Consider the following 22,882-nt stretch of genomic DNA (forward strand, 5'->3'; position numbering starts at 1 on the left):
CTTAGAATTGGGATATTAGGCAATGTAGTGGGCTTAGAATTAGAACATTCTGCAATGTATTGGGCTTAGACATAGGACATTAGGCAATTTATTGGGCTTAGAATTAGAACATTCTGCAATGTGTTGGGTTTAGAATTAAGACATTAGGCAATGTAGTGGGCTTAGAATTAGGACATTAGGCAATGTATTGGGCTTAGAATTAAAACATTCTGCAATGTGTTGGGTTTAGAATTAAGACATTAGGCAATGTGTTGGGCTTAGAATTGGGACATTAGGCAATGTAGTGGGCTTAGAATTAGAACATTCTGCAATGTATTTGGCTTAGACTTAAGACATTAGGCAATTTATTGGGCTTAGAATTAGAACATTCTGCAATGTGTTGGGTTTAGAATTAAGACATTAGGCAAAATAGTGGGCTTAGAATTAGGACATTAGGCAATGTATTGGGCTTAGAATTAGGACATTCTGCAATTTATTGGGCTTAGAATTAGAACATTATGCAATGTATTGGACTTAGAATTAGAACATTATGCAATGTATTGGGATTAGAATTAGGACAGTAGCCAAGATGAACATTTGTAGTATTAGGACATTAGGCAATATATTCGGCTTGGAATTCGGACATTAGGCAATGTTTGTGGTTCAGAACTAGGGCATTAAGCAATGCATTTAGCGTATAATTCAGACATCAGGCAATGTATTCAGCTTAGAATTATCATATCAGGCAATGCACCTGGCGTCGAATTAGGGCATTCTGCAATGTATTGGGCTTAGAATTAGAACATTTGCAATGTATTGGGCTTAGAATTAGAACATTCTGCAATGTATTGGGCTTAGAATTAGGACATTAGGCAATGTGGTGGGCTTAGAATTAAGACATTAGGCAATGTATTGGGCTTAAATTAGGACATTAGGCAATGTATATTGGGCTTAGAATTAGGACATTAGGCAATGTATTGGGCTTAGAATTAAGACATTAGGCAATGTATTGGGCTTAAATTAGGACATTAGGCAATGTATATTGGGCTTAGAATTAGGACATTAGGCAATGTATTGGGCTTAGAATTAGGACATTAGGCAATGTGTCGGGCTTAGAATTAAGACATTAGGCAATGTATTGGGTTTAGAATTAGGACATTAGGCAATTTATTGGGCCTACAGTTAAGACATTAGGTAATGTTATGGGCTTTGAATCAAGACATTAGGCAATGTATTGGGCTTAGAATTAGGACAATAGGCAATGTATTGGTACCAACTATTATTGCTTGTAAAGTAAGTGCCACTTATGATGAACATCATTAGGCAGTCAGTGCGATGCTTCCCGACCCACTTGTAGCTACATACGGAAATAACAAAAATCATATGTAATACAATACGAAAGAAAACAAAACAAACCACATTAAAAAAAGTATCGGTAGCAAGAATAAATTGCATGCGCATGGATCTTAAATAGCAACGTTTCCAAAGTAACTGCCTCCCGTTGCATTGTGTATAATAAACTCAGAGACATTAATAAGCCGACAGATCTGCGGCGATAAATCATAATATATGTTATAGACTAATGGGAGATTTATGCATTTATGTTTTATCACATTTACTGATGACGCATGTCAGTTTTAAGTAGAATCGATACATCGATACAGCAGGAGAAAGTTTCATGTATTTAATAATACCCACGTGGTTACGCCACATCGATATAAAGTCGCATTAGAGTTATCGAACATAGGATCTCTCGGCACGGAAACGCTGTTATGGTCTACATCATCATGTAATAATGATACTAAATAAATCCCCATAGTAACCCCTGCAAACAATACAACATTGCAATTTAATTATCTGAAATTTCTTATACGCCTGATCAAATTTCGATCTCTCAGATACGTTTCTGTGTCGAGAAAATCACATGAGCCGCGTCATTTAATTTGATATATGTGTACTTACAACATGTTTTCGATTCCGCACCTAAAGGCTCAGGTGTCAGTGTTAATAATGAGTGTTTGAAAGGTAGATAAGCCAGACAAAGAAATCAAGTTGCATCGACATTTTTTAATCTGTCACAAAAGTAAGGTCTCAAAATATCGGATTTTATCTTAAATTTATTTTTTCTTTTATAACGAATCATGTTACCCAACCCCGCATATGCTCTATCTAATTTTCCCCAATTTTCTAGACTGGTTTGCATTTCTCAGTAATTCAGTTCCGTCAATCGTATAAAAGGAGTATCCGAAGCGGCAAACAAGCACTTAATACGGAATGGGTTGTGTCAAAAGAAAATACACAAAATCCCGATAACTAAAAATTTCGCTGAGTAACATAATGATTCCGATGACGAAAAACCGTTTGCAATAAAAAAAATTTGGTAAGAGAGTTTTTCAAATATTTTTTTAATATTAATTATCAAATTTCCTAATTAAAAGTTAACCTATTAGGTTGATATTTTGGTAATTATCATATTTATTTCAAACTTAATATATTAGGCTGACATTCCAGTAATTATCCTATATTCTGTGTGAAAGTCAGTTTATCAGGTTTATATTCAGGTATTTATTTCTTCCAATTATTAAATTACAAATGCAATGCAGTTGGTTTATATTCCAAAAATATCTCATATTTTATTTGAAAGTCAATATATCAGGTTAATATTATGTAATTATCCTATAATCGGTTTGAAAGTTATGGTATCCCATGGTCTGTTTAGATGTTATGTTACTAGGTTGATATTCCAGTAATTACCCCACTGTCTCTTCGGGAGTTATGTTATTAGGTTCATATTCCAGTAATTATCACATGGTCTGTTTAGAAGTTATGGTATTATGTTGATATTCCAGTAATTATCACACGGTCTGCTTAGAAGTTATGGTATTAGGTTGACATTCCATTAATTATCACACTGTCTGTTTAGATGATGTAGTATTAGGTCGATATTCCAGTAATTATTACGCGGTCTGTTTAGAGGTTGTAATAGTATGTCGATATTCAAGTAATTATCACAGTCTGTTTAGAAATTGTAGTATTAGGTTGATATTCCAGTAAATTATCCCACGGTCTGTTTAGAGGTTGTACTATAAGGTTGTTATTCCAGTAATTATCACATGGTCTGTTTAGAGGATGTAGTATTAAGTAGATATTCCAGTAATTATCACACGGTCTGTTTAGAGGTTGTACTATAAGGTTGATCTTCCAGTAATTATCTTATGGTCTGTTTGAATGTTAATCTATAAGAATGATAATCCGGTTGGTATCTTATGATCTATTTCAAATTTAATGTGTTTGGTTAATAATCTGATAATTATCCTGTAATATTTAAGTGTTAATTATTACGTCTATATCCTGGTAATTATCCAATGGTGTATTTAAAAATTAATGTATTAAGTTCATTTTAAGCAAAATATCCCATATTTTATTTTGAAAGGTAATGCATTAGGTTTACATTTTATTATTATCCTGTGGTCTGTGTTAGAGTTATGATTTAGGATGTTATTCCACTAATTATGCCATGGTCTATTACAATATTATTAGGTAGATATTTAAGTAATAATCTCATTTTCTATTTGAAAGTGAATCGATTAGGTTAATAGACTGATGATTATCACGTGATCTGTTTAAAAGTTAATGTATTAGTTTGATATTCCGGTAATAATCCCAGGGTTTATTTGAAAGTTAGTACATATCAGGTTGATATTTCAGGTAATTATCCAATGATCTACACAAAAAGAAATGTATTAGGTTGAGAGTCCAGTATTTATCACATGGTTTATTTTAAAGTTTAGGTATTAGGTTCATATTCCAGTAAATATCCGATTATTAATATGGAAGTTAATTACTGGGTTTATATTCCGGTAATTATCCTACGATAGGTTTGACAGTTCATGTATTAGGAAGGTTGTTCGGTAATTATCGCACGATATATCTGAATGTTAATTAGATTCAAATTCTGGTAATAATCATATACCTTGTACTGAGAATCTAAAATGTACAATGATATATTATCCAATGATCTGTTTAGAAGTTGTAGTATTAGGTTGATCTTCCAGTAATTATCTTATGGTCTGTTTGAATGTTAATCTATAAGGTTGATAATCCGATTGGTATCTTATGATCGGTGGCAAAATCTGGAAATTATTCAACGAGTTTCATAAATTTATTACGAAGTCATTATCCAATGAAAATCTGTTTATCATAAAGTTTTTTTATTTTATTGGAAATATTTCTGAGAGAAAGAAGAAGAAATAATAGATTTTATTCTGGCTAGAATGCTGCACCTTTTAATTGATGGGTGTACAAAAAAAGTCCAAGGCGCTAGTGTAATTAATAATGCGCATATGTATATTAATAACGTTATACAGTTGACTTTGATTTACAAATGTTAACTCAAAAGCAACCGTCTTTCCAAATCAGTAGTACGTCTGATACAGAGAGTATCATTTTCAACATGATTACTGATTTCATAAATTGTATTAAATCGAGACTAAAGCTGTTGCTCAGTATAGTGATGACAGATTTAACGAAATTTGTGGCCGGATATTTGCATTTGTTATATGGAAGAATGCTGTGGTTGCAAACCATTCTGTCAGTTGGGAGACCGGTATTTATCGACATACTATCAAAAACAGAGGCGAGTTTAATTATCCCCGTAGGTTAGCATTGAAACAGTGTTTGTCATAGGCGCTAGTACCAGGTTTGGGCCTAGCCAAACTCCCCGCCTTATGTCAATTGACCGATACCCCTAATTTTTATTTGTCACGAGTCTCTGTGGAGTAACTTGGCCACATTCCAACAGACATAACCTATTTTTATCGATGCCTCTTGGGCAATCGATTGCAAACATGGCCGCCCAAATGTTAATATTAATAGTTAATAAAAGTTTCAAAAGACAAGGTAAGAACACTTCCCAGAGTCGCAGCCAGTCAGTAAAGAGAATACAAAGCTTCCTTGGACCAATCGAATGCACGCTGAGCGATACGTTAGCAAGCTGACATATGAAACACATTAAACAAAGCATACTATATGCAATCTGTACCAACTATGGTATAGATAAAATTTAATACATTAGGTAATTATTCCATGATCTTTCTTAAAGTGAATCTATTTGGTTCACATTCCGGTAATTTGCATATCGTATGATTGAATGTGAATGTATTTGGTGGACATTCCGGTAATTATCCTATGGTCTATTTGAAACTGAATTTATTTGATCGTCATTCTGGTAATTATCATATAGTCTACTGTAAGTGAATTTATTTTGTTGACATTCCGGTAATTATCTTATCATTTATTTGAAAGTGAATTTATTTGGTTGACATTCTGGTAATTACCCCATGGTCTATTTAAAAGTGAATTTATTTGAAGGACATTCTGGTAACTTTCCTAAGGTCTATTTGAAACTGAAATTATTTTGCCGACTTTTCGGTAATTATCCTATGGTCTATTTAAAAGTTTGTTTGACCTTCCGGTAATTATCATATTGTCTACTTGAAAGTGAATTAATTTGGTTGACATTCCGGTAATTTTCCAAAGGTCTATTTGAAAGTGCATGTATTTGGTTAATAGTCCAGCTTTTATCGCATGGTATATTTGAAAGTGAATTTATCTGGTTGACTTTCCGGTAATTATCCTATGGTCTATTTGAAAGTGCATGTATTTGGTTAATAGTCCGGTTATTATCATATTGCCTATTTGAAAGTGAATTTATTTGGTTGACTTTTCGGTAATTTTCACATTGTCTATTTGAAAGTGAATCTATTTGGTTGACAATCCGGTGAATTTAGTACAGCTCTATCCTTCTTAAAATGTGCTAGCTCAACTTGTATAACACTGGCATAGTAATCCAAGGGTCTAGGGTTTGACGCAACACGTCGACATGCCGCCTCTGCACCAACACGCTGTATCAATTTTAAAATTTGTGGCTTTTCAAATAATGAATATATATATGACAAACGTTAAATACAGCAAAGCCGCGCCATGTTGGTTCTCTCTGGTGGTAAGAGACAAACTGAATTAAAAGTCTATATCTCTTCCAACGACAAAAATTCTACTTTTTATAAAAAGTAAATAAATTATTTATACAAAAATTAAAAACAAGATCCACTTTTCTCAATCCAAACTTAGGATATGTGGGTGACTGATTAAAATAATACATTTATAAAGAGGTAAGTACAAGTTATTATATACATATACTATAAATACCATGTTTCTTTTAAGTTTTCGTTAAGTGTTTTAAGCGTGAAACATAAGATTTAGGAAGCTGAATGGTCGTACTTCAGCAATTGATCAACAGTGGTCTTCAAACGAACGTGTCATTCAACATGATTCACTTGCCTCTTCAAAAGAACGTGTCATTTGGCATGGTTCACTTGTCTTTTCAAAAGAACGTGTCATTCGGCATGGTTCACTTGTCTCTTCAAAAGAACGTGTCATTTGGCATGGTTCACTTGTCTTTTCAAAAGAACGTGTCATTCAACATGATTCACTTGTCTCTTCAAAAGAACGTGTCATTCGGCATGGTTCACTTGTCTTTTCAAAAGAAAGTGTCATTTAGCATGGTTCACTTGTCTTTTCAAAAGAAAGTGTCATTCGGCATGGTTCACTTGTCTCTTCAAAAGAACGTGTCATTCGGTATGGTTCACTTGTCTCTTCAATATAATGTGTCATTCAACATAATTTAAATGTCTTTTCAATATAACGTGGCATTCAACATGAATTACATATCTCTTTAATGGTATGTGTCTTTCGACAATGTTTGTTTGTCTCTTCAATAGAACGTGCCATTCACCAATTCGCCACGGTTAGCTTGTCTCTTTAATAAAACGTGTCATTCAACATGGTTAACGTGTGTCTTCAAAGAATGGGTAAATCTACATGGTATGGTCACAGTACACAGCATAATGTATATTTAAAGCTCGTCGGCAAAATGAATTGCATGAAATTTGTGATTTACCATATCAATTTACATTTAAAATGCTATTGTAGAAAACTACGTATCAGATAATTTACATTAAAAAATGCTGAAAGGTCACTTGATCGCGTTCGTTTTCTCTCTCTCTCCCTCTCTCGCTCGCGCGCAAGCCGATTATGTCAAATTCAAAAGACCTATCTGCGCCAAGATGGCGTTAATACACAAATGCAGAACTATTCACGTTAAGATGTCGAACCTCCGGAGTAGCAAAATTTAAAGTTTTTAAACTGGCGGGTCGATAATGTTTAAAATTTACAGACGTAATGAATGAATAGAGTGAACACATATTATACCTGAGCCCGGACTTCCATCCTGCGACCACCTCTCTATCCCAGTTCTAAAATTGTCAACACTACTAATGGTTAGTACGACACGAGCCTGGCCAATAATAACCAATGGTCAGTATGACACAAGACTGGCTAATACTACAAATAGTCAGGATGACACAATACTGGTCAATAATACCAATGGTCAGTATGAGAAAATTCTGGCCAAGTATACCAATGGTCAGTATGAAACAATGCTGGCCAATAATACCCAATGGTCAGTATGACACAAGACTGACCAATAATACCAATGGTCAGTATAACACAAGATTGGCCAATAATACCCAATAACACAAGACTTACCATCATGAAGAACTTGTGAAGTATTTCGCTGCGATCAGACGTGTTGCTTAAGGTTATTGCTTTGCATAATCGTCCTTACAGTCAGGAGGTATACCGGATGAAAAACATGTACATGGCAACATATCAGACGCAAACTATGTCAGAAGACTATAGAATCTATAACAGCAGACTACGTTCAATGCAGCCATCATTAGGTTATGGAATGAAACTTATTCCTCTAACTTCCCTGCAAAGTCAACCATGCAATTTCACTGCATTGAAGACGATATAGATCTTTCTATACGTATAACTTCTCGTTCTGTTGAAACAAATTTATTACTTTCATGCAGCAGACGACATTCCATTAAAATAATGTATTGGACGTAAACCGATCTGGATGCAACAAGATCTATTTGACCGGCGCATTCAACGACAGTAATCACGCGTCAATACGCATCACCAGAGCCAGTCAATATCGAGCTGGGTCGGGCCTGCAACAGGTACATTTGGTCCCATTTTATCGCAGTCAGACTGTGTGTGCGTGTGTGTGTGCGTGCGTGTGTGCTCGCATGTGTCTGCAGCGTGACAGTTCATAGTGATGTCTAGAGCTGGGGCATTATGCATCATGATGTCCCACCCAGTCACATTATTCTGACACCAGACCGACCAGTCCTAACACAAACCTCTTAATGCTGAGCGCCAAGCGAGACAGCTTTTAGTACCATTTATATAAGTCTTTGGTACGATTTGGCCGGGAATCGAACCTACGACATCCCACATCCGAGGCGGACGCTCTAACCACTAGGCCACGCTGGGTTCACACCACTGCACTTATTATCTTTCCATACGGTCTTGCCGTCAAAGAGTTGTCTGCCGTCTTATATTAAACACAGTAGGCTCTGCGAAGGGAGGTCTAAAATAGTTTATGGGGTAATTTCTGGATTATCTGCAGTAAAAGTACAGTATTTTGCAGTTATAAACTTCGTATATATATTGGAAGACACGATGGCTTCCATAACAGATTATGATGAATTTCGATATAGTACTTTATCCATCTCAGTCACCGTAATTATCGAGGATATCTCTTCTAAACGAGCGGTAACTCGGATATGATCGGATAATATCACATGGGGACACGAGTTTAGGCATTGAGGGCATGTGTATTGGAAGACAAATACGCAACAATGCTACGTTTAGAACGAACTTATTTGACTTGATTTTTGTCCATTCGGCTTTCCGATGGTTACCGAGCACTTACTCGTAGTCTAGGTAGTGTCGCTATATGAGGTATACTGTATTTCATTGGCTTAAGATTATGTGATGGTATAACGGTACCAATTGCGCAAGTCCAGGTGGGCGGAGCTTAAGGTGTAAGGAACATTGTATTCAGAATTAAAGAACAACACTAGCTATGATTGGTGCATTATGTAAGAGTTGTACTTTCTGTTTGGCTTAAAAAAATGTTGAGCCTCTTGGCAACATGTGAGTTTGTGTTAATTTCTATCTAGATCATATTTTGTATTTTTTATGATTTTTTTAAAATATGGTACACATGGCTGAAAATGTGCTTGTTGTGACTAGATAACTCTTACCCCTGTCTAGTTCCAGTAGAGTTATCTCTCTTAAATGCAATGGAGTACCTGGTTATGTCATTGCCAAATTGACAATCTAGCATTGTTCTATATGACAGTGTGTGACATGCATGCCCAAGTAGGACAGAAAGTATATTTATTTCACAAAACATTAGCATTGAGGTATATGGAAAAACAATTGGTACCGTGATACCTGATAGGGGAGGTGTGCACGGCAGAAAAATGTTATATTTGGAAAACAGAATCAAGACCAAAAAGAACACAACAAATAGCCAGAATAAGCATGCTCCCCATCCCGTCCCCCAAACCCCGGAAATAACTAGGGCAAAAGAAGGATCCCACCCACCATGTCCCCACTTCTTGACATAAACGTGGCAAAATGAGCAATCTACCCATCACTTCCTCATTCCTTGACATAAACTTTTTAAATTAAGCATCATCCTAATCTCGTCCCCCATCCAATGACATAAAAATGGCAAAATAATATAAATAATGTGCCCTGGCAGCAACTAAGCAAGTAATCAGACGTGTCATTGCAAACACACACACACACACACACACACACACACACACACACACACACAGCAAGATGTTTTCCAAATATGCTAAACATATGAGCACACAAGTGAAGGGACGACATGAATAAACACTATTGCCATATAGTAGCCTTCTAAATCCGAAACTATAAACATCTCTATCTGTGGATGTGTGTGTTTTCTTTGTAGCACATCAACACAAATAGGTTATCTTGTGTCTTGGCAATTTAAGTAAATTCCCTTATCCAAGGTCGTACTCTGGCAGTAGGATTCAAACCTGCACCATATCAGTTACGATGCCTGCACACGAACCGTTAAGCCGTGTTTACTCGTCTTGTCTTCACTTATCTGGATAATCGTTGTTACTTTCCAACGAAAACGAATGTACTCGTCTCCTAATGATATTTGAAAGTAGTGAACATATGTGTCTCTCTGAAAGAGATTCTAAAATTATGAACTTGCTCTTCTCTCAGAAAACTAAACCGAAGTAATGAAGATCGACAGATGCATCAAAGACAACATTCTACATTCCAGACCCTAATTAAAAATATGACGAAAAAGAACTGACTTTGATATTTAGTGCTGTGTCCTAAAGCGGGTAGGAATCTACCTTGCCCCGTAGTAAGTTATGCAAAGAAAACTGGGTAAATATAGCTGCCATCATGTTAATCACACTGATGACCTAAATAGAGCGGATAGTTTTCGAAGAATCATTCCAGCAAGTATGGTAGGATCGACACCATAGCAACCTTGGCAATACAATATGCGTGACAAGAAAGAAAAAGCAGTACTGTTTTTTTTTGTTTGTCTTTTTCTGGCCCGCTGTTACTGGCATAATGCACCTCCTGCAATAAAAGGGAATCTGGGATACTTAACGTGACAATTTTCCGGGAATTTCTGACATTTGTAATCTCCTTAACAACTTAATTTCCATTGTAAGGGGGATCAAAATTATCCATTTACAGGCCATTATCGAGTTGTTCCATTAATATTCGAGTCTGCAAATCTGTGTACTGGTATGTTTATGGAAAATGTGGCAAAACTACTGTATAGCGTCACTATCGCGTTATATCATTCAATGAATCGTATTGATATCGCATTAACAAACAAACGCTTAGTATCAATACCTTTGTGAATTACAAAACACAACCTGGAGATAACGGGCCCATATGAGGCAATGAAAACCATTCAATGTTAAAGTCTAAGATATATCAAGAATTTTATTGTTTAATCCAGTTGTAATGTTTTGCTGCTTATTTAAGCAGTGTTAAAAACAATTAAAAATGAATAAACAGCTCCGGTGGCCTAAGTGGCTAGAGCTTCTGCCTCGGATAGGGATGTCACGGATTCAAACCTCGGTCGAGTCATGCCAAAGACTTATAAAAATGGTGCTAACAGCTGTCTCGCGTAGCGCTTAGCATTAAGAGATTAGCTTTATGCCTGGTCAGCCTGGTGTCAAGAAAATGTGACTGGGTGGGACATGATGCTACATGTCTGCGGCATGATGCCCCACTGATAGACATCACGATAAATTGCTACATTGTAGGCCTCGTAGCCATATGACAAAATTGTTTTTAAAGCTGCACTAAAAATCCCATATCACTCACTCACAAAATTGATTGATGAATCGTTATCGAAAGTTAGTCTGGTTTTAAAAACTATTTTGCAAGATATGGTTTGAAGTCTAATATAGCCGTAATCCAGTAATATTTCTGCCATTTCAGTATTCGTTTGGCAATAAAACTGTGGAAAAGCTAGTTACATTCAGCAATTAAACTGCGGAAAAATCTAGTTATATTCAGGCAAGGCATTTGACTGACATTTTAGAATATACACCTGGATAGTAAGGGCATTACTATATATATATATATATATATATATATATATATATATATATATATATATATATATATATATATATATATATATATATATATATATATATATATGAGTATCGCATTGTCAGACATTTATAAAATTCCACAGATACGCAATACAATCATGTGGGTATACAGGACGTTTTATTGATGAATGTTCATTTGCATGTGAAAGAGACTTTTGTGATAGCGCATTCCTCCTGTAAGAAATCGTACTCTTGAAAATGTATAATAATCATCAATGTCGACAAAACAAAACGTTACCCTACTATAAACACAATCAAAAATCAAAATCCGAAAGTAGCCATATATATATGCAATAATGAAATTTTCTCTGCAGCTCGTAGACGCTAGGACAAACAAAAAATGTGAAAACAACTGTCACTGTAGCGAGCCATGGTAGCACTTTACTGACAACGGTACCTATATCTTATACACATATTTGTGTTTGAGTATCAATCTCTTACCATGGACCGTTGCAGGCAATATTGAGTAAAGGGGCAGTTTACATCGGAATACATTCTAATACAATCATGGATAAATCAATACGGTCGTAGCCGCCTAGACTGCAGTTTGGCATAATGCCAGAAGCATTAATAAATATAGTATGTGGTACCAAATTACATTCATGTTTAAATTATGTTGTCTCTGCATGGATTTATTTTTGATGTACAAATAGACTCTTGTGTTTAACTGAATTAGTACTTTAATTGTAAGAATGCTAACCGACAAATGTTACCCACTAAAATGTACCAAAATATATAGTGAAGAAAAAGGAGATAAAATATGAAGGTAGAGATATTAAAAATTGAACAGAAAATTATTACACACAACCCTGCTGTCTAATGCACAATTATGTTGTCTATTACACAACCCTATTGTCTATTACACAACCCTGTTGTATATTACACAACTCTGTTGTCTATTACACACTAGCCTGTTGTCTATTACACACAATCCTTAGCCTAGTACATAACCTTGTTATCTATTCCACAACTCTGTTGTCTACAAAAGAAAACCCTGTTGTCTATTACACACCCCTATTGTCTATTACACAACCCTGTTGTATATTACACACAACCCGTAGCCTAGTACACAACCTTGTTATTTATTACACAACTCTGTTGTCTACAAAAGAAAACCCTGTTGTCTATTACACACCCCTATTGTCTATTACACAACCCTGTTGTATATTACACACAACCCGTAGCCTAGTACACAACCTTGTTATTTATTACACAACTCTGTTGTCTACAAAAGAAAACCCTGTTGTCTATTACACACCCCTATTGTCTATTACACAACCCTGTTGTATATTACACAACTCTGTTGTCTATTACACACTAGCCTGTTGTCTATTACACACAATCCTTAGCCTAGTACATAACCTTGTTATCTATTCCACAACACTGTTGTCTACAAAAGAAAACCCTGTTGTCTATTACACACCCCTATTGTCTATTACACAACCCTGTTGTATATTACACACAACCCGTAGCCTAGTACACAACCTTGTTATTTATTACACAACTCTGTTGTCTACAAAAGAAAACCCTGTTGTCTATTACACAATTTTGCTGTCTAATACACAACTCTGTTGTCTATCACACGACCCTGTTGTGAAAGGACACTGACTTGTACATTCTTTGAAAATACCAAATTGACACTTTTAAAGCAAAGTCATGTCTTGTCTGGCTGATTTTAATAAATATAAATTGCAAAAACATGAAGTATAAATTAAACAGTCGATGCATTTAAGCTGATTTCCATGCTACATAGGACAATCTGCAATTTAAGTTGACGGTATGTTTGGTGTTAATACATTCAACATTGTAATTGCTACATATAACGGCGGTAATAATACCAATTTTCACAACTAAATAACAATCTTGTTTAAGACAAACTAGACGATCCTCAATTTTGCTTGAAAAATCTACATGACCTATAACTTAGGCTGTAAAATCTACATGACCTATAACTTAGGCTGTAAAATCTACATGACCTATAACTTAGGCTGTAAAATCTACATGACCTATAACTTAGGCTGTAAAATCTACATGACATTTAAGTTAGTTTGGAAAGATCACATGACCCTCAACTTAGTTAGTAAACGTCAGATGACATTTTAAGTTAGCTTGGAAAGTCTACATGACCTTCAACCTTCAACCTAGCTTAGAAAATCTCAATGATATGCGAGGTAACTTAGAACATATTTACATCCTTGATTTTGACACAATATTTTACATGGATTTTGAACAAGGTAACAATTATATAGTATCTAGTAAGCCAGCACAAATTTTACAGTATCCAGTAAACAAACACAAGGTCACACCAAATAAAACTAAAGTGTCTAGCAAGCAAGCACAAGTTTACAAGGATACATACTAGAAATAAAAAAGACAACGTGAGAACCATACAAGGGTTACATAATAGAAAATAAAGATAACATAAGAACCCTACAAGGGTTACATAATATAAAATAAAGACAACATAAGAACCCTACAAGGGTTACATAATAGAAAATAAAGACAACATAAGAACCCTACAAGGGTTACATAATAGAAAATAAAGACAACATAAGAACCTTACAGGGGTTACATAATAGAAAATAAAGACAACATAAGAACCCTACAAAGGTTACATAATAGAAATAAAGGCAACATAAAAACCATACAAGGGTTACATAACAGAAACGAAAGACAACATAAGAACTCTACAAGGGTTACATAATAGAAAAAATAAAGACAACATAAGAACCCTACAAGGGTTACATAATAGAAAATAAAGACAACATAAGAACCCTACAAGGGTTACATAATAGAAAATAAAGATAACACGGAAACGTCGAAGGATTACATAATAGAAAAATATAGATAACATAGAAACCTCCAAGGATTGCATAACAGGATAAAAAACATAAGAAACCTCCAAGGATTACATAATAAGGATTACATAATAGAGACAGGCAAGACAAGTAGGCATATATTACCTTGGCTTTGTTTTTATAAACATATTTATATCAATATTGGAAATAAGTACATCTGCTTTTAACATCACGTGACTAAACATATCAGTACGCATATAGTGGGTGGTTGTGGACTGTCTGATTTCAAGAATGGCACCAACTTGTAATAATATTCGTAGGAACACTACAAAAAGCTGTGTAACTAAACAGGACAATCCTTAGCAAAGAACGGTAAATATACCTATATCTAACTCCTGTCTTATTTATAGCACATACCGTAATTATACCTATAGCTAACTCATGTCTTATTTATAACACATACGGTAATTATAACTATACCTAACTCCTGTCTTATTTATAACACATCTCAAAAGTTAATCCGTTGTTGTAGAAACTTAAGAATAAAAGCGATAGGAGGCATCGAGTGCAATTTTTTTCTTCTCCAAAAGATTGTGAAGAAGATATTGTTAGCTTCTGTTTTTCTGCTTTCAGTTTCAGTTCGTCGCCAAAACCGTCACAGAATTATCAGAGCTAGAAAGAATATTGCAGTTAACACAGAACATTACACAAGTTTCAAAAAGGCTGGTGAAACACTTGTAAAGCGGAAATATATTTTATGTGTGCAGGCCTATTAATCCTAACAAACACGGCACACAGTATTAATCCTAGCACAAAAGGATCATATTATTAATCCTAGCAAACAAGGAACACAGTATAATCCTAGCAAACAAGGCACACAGTATTAATCCTAGCAAACAATGCATACAAAATTAATCCTAACGAACACGGCACACATTATTAATCCAAGCATAAAAGGAACATAATAATAATCCTAACAAACAATGCACACAATATAATCCTAGGAAACAAGGCACATAGTATTAATCCTGACGAAGACACACAGTTTTAATCCTAGCAAACAAGGCACAATTTATAAAGGGACACGTTATTACTCTTTGCACACATGGCACACAGTATTATTCCTAGCACTTTGAACATAGTATTAATCATAAAAAACAAGGTACACAGTATTACTCCTAGCACTCAAGGAACATAGCATTAATCGTAACAAGCAAGGCACATAGTATTAATCCTAGCACACAATGAACACAGTATAATCCTAACAAACAAACAAACACAGTATTAATCCTAACAAACAAGGCACACAGTATTAATCCTAGCACACAATGAACACAGTATAATCCTAACAAACAAGGCACACAGTATTAATCCTAGCACACAATGAACACAGTATAATCCTAACAAACAGGCACAGTATTAATCCTAACAAACAAGGCACACAGTATTTATCATAGCACTCAAGGAACATACTATTCATCCTAACAAAGAAGGCACACAGTATAATCCTAGCAAACACAGCACACAGTAATATTCGTAGCATGCAAGGAACGTATTATTAATCCTTACAAACAAGGCAAACAGTATTAATCCTAGCACTCAATGAAATATAGTATTAATCCTAACCAACAAGGCACACAGTATAATCCTAGCAAACAAGGTACACCGTATTAATCCTAGCAGACAAGACATGTGATATTTATTATAGTTAACAAGGCACACATTATTAATCCTTACAAACAAGGCACATATTATTAATCCTAACAAACAAGGCACACATTATTATTCCTAGTAAACAAGGCACACCTTATTAATCCTAACAAACAAGGCACACATTATAAATCCTAGCAGACAAGACAGGTGATATTTATTAGAGTTAACAAGGTACACATTATTAATCCTTACAAACAAGGCACACATTATTAATCCTAACAAACAAGGCACACCTTATTAATCCTAACAAATAAGGCACACATTACTAATTCTAACAAACAAGGCACACAGTATTAATCATAGTAAACAAGGCACACCTTATTAATCCTAACAAACAAGGCACACAGTATTAATCATAGTAAACAAGGCATACATTATTAATCCTAACAAACAAGGCACACATTAGTAATCCTAGTAAACAAGGCCCACAGTAATAATCCTAGTAGACAAGACAGATGATATTAATCCTAACAAACATGACACACATTATTAATCCTAACAAACAAGGCACACCTTATTAATCCTAACAAACAAGGCACACCTTATTAATTATAGTAAACAAGGCACACATTATTAATCCTAACAAATAAGGCAGACATTATTAATCCAAATAAACAAGGCACACATTATTAATCTAAACAAACAAGGCACGCAGTATTAATTCTAGCAGACAAGACAGATGAGATTAATCATAGTAAACAAGGCACACATTTTTACTCCTAACAAATAAGGCACACATTATTAATCCAAATAAACAAGGCAAACATTATCAGTCCAAACAAACAAGGCACACCGCACCAATCCTAGCAGACAAGGAACACAGTATTAATCCTAGCAGACAAGGTAGACGGTATTAATCCTAGCAGACAAGGTAGACAGTATTAATCCTAGCAGACAAGGCACACAGTATTAATCCTAGCAGACAATGTAGACGGTATTAATCCTAGCAGACAATGTAGACGGTATTAATCCTAGCAGACAATGTAGACGGTATTAATCCTAACAGACAATGTTGACGGTATTAGTCCTAGCAGACAAGGCAGACGGTATTAATCCTAGCAGACAAGGCACACATTATTAATCCTAGCAGACAAGGTAGACGGTATTAATCCTAGCAGACAAGGCACACGGTATTAATTCTAGCAGACAAGGCACACAGTATTAATCCTAGCAGACAAAATAGACGGTATTAATCCTAGCATACAATGTAGACGGTATTAATCCTAGCAGACAAGGCAGACGGTATTAGTCCTAGCAGACAAGGCAACGGTATTAGTCCTAGCAGACAAAGCAGACGGTATTAGTCCTAGTAGACAAGGCAGACGGTATTAATCCTAGCAGACAAGACACACAGTATTAATCCTAGCAGACAAGACAGACGGTATTAATCCTAGCAAACAAGGTAGACGGTATTAATCCTAGCAGACAAGTCACACAGTATTAATCCGAGCAGACAATGTAGACGGTATTAATCCTAGCAGACAATGTAGACGGTATTAATCCCAGCAGACAAGGCAGACGGTTATTAGTCCTAGCAGACAAGGCACACAGTATTAATCCTAGCAGACAAGGCACACAATATTAATCCTAGCAGACAATGTAGACGGTATTAATCCTAGCAGACAAGGCACACAGTATTAATCCTAGCAGACAATGTAGACGGTGTTAATCCTAGCAGACAAGGCAGACGGTATTAGTCCTAGCAGACATTGCAGACGGTATTAATCCTAGCAGACAAGGCACACATTATTAATCCTAGCAGACAAGGTAGACGGTATTAATCCTGGCAGACAAGGTAGACGGTATTGATCCTAGCAGACAAGGCACACAGTATTAATCCTAGCAGACAATGTAGACGGTATTAATCCTAGCAGACAAGGCAGACGGTATTAGTCCTAGCAGACAAGGCAGACGGTATTAGTCCTAGCAGACAAGGCAGACGGTATTATTCCTAGTAGACAAGGCAGACGGTATTAATCCTAGCAGACAAGGCACACAATATTAATCCTAGCAGACAAGGTAGACGGTATTAATCCTAGCAAACAAGGTAGACGGTATTAATCCTAGCAGACAAGTCACACAGTATTAATCTTAGCAGACAATGTAGATGGTATTAATCCTAGCAGACAATGTAGACGGTATTAATCCTAGCAGACAAGGCAGACGGTATTAGTTCTAGCAGACAAGGCAGACGGTATTAGTCCTAGCAGACAAGGCAGATGGTATTAATCCTAGCAGACAAGGCAGACGGTATTAGTCCTAGCAGACAAGGCAGACGGTATTAGTCCTAGCAGACAAGGTAGACGGTATTAGTCCTAGCAGACAAGGCAGACGGTATTAGTCCTAGCAGACAAGGCAGACGGTATTACATACAGATTTTGGCAAAATAAGAACATATTATGAATACATCCCCTCCTTACTACAATTCGACTTACATCCCCTCCTTACTACAATTCGACTTAATGGAGGTAAAACCTCCTGTCATAGCCCTCTCACATTCTTATGAAAATCGCAAAAAATAGTCAGCATTTGTTCGGTTGCAAAACACAGACGGAGTTATAAAAGAAATAAGTTGGAAATAAATATCAGGAATAAAGAAATGTATTTAAGTGAAAAAATCTAAAATGTTTAAGAAGGCTCGGAATATAATTATAACGAAGTTTATGCAGGCATGGAATATAATTATAAGGTCGTTTAAGCGGGTTTGGGGTATAATTAGTCTAATTATAAAGACATCTAAGCAGGCTTGAAGTATTATTAAAAAGACCTTTAAGCAAGCATGGGGCATAATTATAACGACGTTTAAGGTGGCTTGGAGTATAATTATAAAGACATTTCAGGTAGCTTGGAGTATGATTATAAAGACATTTAAGCAAGCTTGGGGTATAATTAAAAGACATTTAAGGTGGCTTGGAGTATAATTATAAATACGTTTGAGCAGGATTGGAATAATAATAATAATTATAAAGCAGGCTTGGAATATACCTGTAAGGACCAAACAGTCTTGAAATACCTGTAAGGACCAAACAGTCTTGAAATACGTTGAAGACGCAGAAAGAATATAAGGAATTCGGTTTCCGTATTAACACATCTACAGTTCGCGACTTTATCCTCCTTTTTGTGCTAGGATCGGGTCAAGAACAAAATATAAATTTTGCCAACGTTATGAAAAACGTCTTCTGTCGGAACTAAGCAAGGATCGACACTTAAAGAATGCAACAAATTTTAGATGGTACGTTATTTACTATAGCATTAATATGGATAAGACATAAAAGGTATTTTGCTGGACACGAGTGAATAGCGATCATACTGGATCGAGTGAGTGAAATTACTTAACCTTTTCAGCCAGGAGATAAAATGTATTCATTATTCGCTTATAGCAAGCATATTTTGTTTTGATTTTATGCTCAAACATACTGGACAGCAAGATGTGCTGTTTAATAGATTGAAGTAGCAGATTCCTTACCCGATTCCGCACAATATCCGCTATTTACCGTTTCTTGATCTGCAACGTTTTGTGATTATTCGCACACACAATCTAAATAGTTACAAGACTATCATTTTCAATTCAAAAAAGAAAACAGCAAATTAAGAAAGAAAAAAAATAACTCGCGCCTTAAATGAATTCGGTTACGTCTGTAATGGGAGGTGACCATATTTACCTCTCGACTAAGCAACTAATAATAATTTCAAATTCCATGATTATAATCTGTGTCTATTTAACAATCGTACAAAAAAATGCTTGTTTCACCCAAGTGAAATTAAAAAGTAGAAAATCTAGCGATACACGTCCAAGAATAAAACAAAAATAAGTACAACTTGCAAATTGAATTGTTTGCTCATTTAAAACGAACGGTTAGTACACAGTAAGACGGCTTCGTTCATACTACAGAAGCAATACAATACGTTATACAAAGAGATAAACGAATATACCTTATGAGTGGTCCGAAAAGCTTAAAATATTTATCTCGAGATAATGACGCGAAATGGAGATGGTTTATATACACATACTTTAATGTTCGAGTTATAGTAGGTAGCTTAAGGATGACGTCAAGAAAAGCGATACCAACGAATGCTTGTATATATGCATTACCATGGAATCAATGTATAACTATTTCCAGATATTAGTACAAGTCAATCCAGGGCCGGATCGGGGGGAGAGGGAGGGGTCCGCTGGTTTTCAGGGTATTCGGAAATCACCTACAGGCTAAAATAAATGTACACACACAAATCTAGTCACTTGTAACTTAACATTGACTATCATTATATTCTTGCGCACATTTATTGGGTATTATGCACATTTTGAGCAAATAGTCACGTAGACTTCTGCTTCAGTGCTCTTTCGAGGAAAGTCAGGGCCCTTTTGAAATTTTGGAAACCCGCTATCAACACTTGACCTGACCTGACCCTGTAATCGGTTACAATTGGTAGGTAACTGTATAAACCGTTAGAGATTTTATATAAACAAAAGTCGATACTGTCTATAATTACCCTACTCGTTGTTGCAGTAGTCTTTTAACTAGGTAGCTGTAGCGTTTGCGTTCTAGCGTGCGAGTTATTAAATAACAAATAAGAAAATCTACAGATTTACAGGGACGTAGAAACTGCTATTAGGTTCCAAAGCTGTTTTATTTTTTCATTCATGTTGCTGGCTCTGCCGTTTTACTAGTTGCATTTTGTTTCCGCTTTGTGCAAATTGTTATGAAATTTTTTCCAATTCTTAGAGATAGCCGGTATTAATATGTAACAAAATGTTCAATATGGCCCTCATCCCAAATAACGTTTTCCTTCTTTAGCTCGTCTTATTTGTTTCCTGTTATCTGCATGTCTTATTTTGTCCTGTTATTTGCATGTCTTATTTTGTCCTGTTATTTGCATGTCCTCCACCATTTGTACCGAGCCACACCTATTGCTCCTAATTAGCTTTTGCACTGGTCTTAAAATAAAGAATTTTTTTAAACGTCATTGTATGTAAGTATTTTAAGCAGCAAACTAATGTATCTCTTTGCATATTAAAGTCCTTTATCAGTAACTTGAATCCTTATACTGTACTTATTACTCCTGCATTTTTAGCAAGGGGTGTATTTCATTTTTAGCAATGGGTGTATTTCATTTTTAGCAAGGGGTTTATTTCATTTCTAGTAAGGGGTTTATTTCATTTTTAGCAAGGGGTGTATTTCATTTTTAGCAAGGGGTTTATTTCATTTCTTGCAAGGGGTGTATTTCATTTTTAGCAAGGGGTGTATTTCATTTTTTATTTTTAAAATCTATTCATTACTCTTTATCTGGTCCTTCCAGTTCATTCCCGACGGGCCGCACTCACTTATGCTGAAAAAATAATAGTGGGCAATAAAGGAGTGCGATCGAATTTCATGAAAATTGTAGTATAAGGATCTACGGTAAAAATCTACGGTAAAAAGAAAAGAAAACGAAGAAGCAACATTTGGGTCTCATCAACCTGATTGGACGTACGTAAAAATATATCAATCTAAGAATTTATATTGCCAATATTAAGAGATACAGGTGAAGACAAAGTGTCAGTTGTTAAAACTTTACATATATATGTCCGTTGTTATAACTTTACATATTGTGTCCGTTGCTAGTACTTTACGTCCAAATGTAAATGTCAATGCTTCCTGTTGTGTATCCTGTAAAAAATATTAAATCAGATATTTTTTTAAAGAATTACTTGCTCTTCTAAACATATTGTGAAAAACCACGTTTATAAGAGAAGTTTGTGATTGGGTAAAATATGGAAACCATATCCAATTCCTAAATTCACATAAATACCTTGCAGAAAAATTAGAGTGTAATCTACTGCACGAGGTCATTTTTTTCAAACTAAATAGCACCCTGCCATCTAGTCAGACTAAAGACCACCCTATCCTCCAGCCAAAGTAAAGACCACCCTCTCATCTAGTCAAACTTAAGGCAACGCTGTCAAGAAACTGTCATAAATAACTGCATGTTGTGTTTTTTTTTTTTTGAAATCTTACATCACATTGGTATGATTTATGAGTCCACAATTCTAAGACGATGATCGGTACTTCATACCACGTACCACGAAACAATTAAAAAAAAAACCTAACAGACAAAATTACTGATATCTCGAATTTTTAAACATTTATAACTGAGAATATTTCAATAATTGATTATATTATATGTTTTCGATAACATGTTTCTATACTAACCCATAAAGTTCCACAATGGATTGTTTTTCTCTTATTTCTCACAAGAAAATGATGTTCGTAAAATTGATGACGTGCCATTGGTATTGATATATCTTTCGAGATAACAGAAAATTTTCTAAAATATTATACGACATTGCAGCAAACAATAATTTTAGTTTACGACAAAGAATTTGTTTCCAACAGGAATTAAGCTTCAACAAAACCCACAATGTTTTTAGGTTACTGTTTCCAACAGGAATTAAGCTTCACAAACCCACACTATTTATAGGTTACTGTTTCCAACAGGAATTAAGCTTCACAAACCCACAGTATTTATAGGTTACTGTTTCCAACAGGAATTAAGCTTCACAAACCCACAATATTTATACGTTACTGCATTAATATGGGAAAATATGAACGAGTTTTTCGGATGGAATATTGCACGACCTTGGGAGTGCAGTATATCCATCCGACTAAATGAGTTCATATTTTCCCTTACAAATGCAGTAACGTTTTTACTATATGCTCATTTTTCTTATTCTACCTATGGCTTAAGTATATAAACAAAAATATAATACAAGGAACAAAGCAATTGAAAGTATGCTGT

The 22,882-nt window shown here is 35.2% G+C and overlaps 1 protein-coding gene across 4 annotated transcripts in view; it reads right to left on the minus strand.

The window, feature by feature from the left end:
- Window positions 1-22,882, minus strand: part of LOC149789678 (dipeptidyl peptidase 4-like) — a 255,050-nt gene that overhangs the window by 125,702 nt on the left and 106,466 nt on the right. The window contains exon 1 of one of the 4 annotated variants that reach the window (XM_089971698.1): window positions 7,585-7,604. The exons of the other annotated variants lie outside the window; for them this stretch is intronic. Coding sequence (XP_089827824.1) covers window positions 7,585-7,590 — 6 coding nt within the window. The 5' untranslated portion in view covers window positions 7,591-7,604. Of the gene's footprint in view, window positions 1-7,584; window positions 7,605-22,882 lie in introns of those variants that run through there. 4 annotated transcript variants of the gene reach the window in all.

The sequence above is a fragment of the Sinohyriopsis cumingii genome, chromosome 10, assembly GCF_028554795.1.
Source record: "Sinohyriopsis cumingii isolate HCF-2022 chromosome 10, ASM2855479v2, whole genome shotgun sequence".
In the NCBI taxonomy this organism is placed as follows: domain Eukaryota; kingdom Metazoa; phylum Mollusca; class Bivalvia; order Unionida; family Unionidae; genus Sinohyriopsis; species Sinohyriopsis cumingii.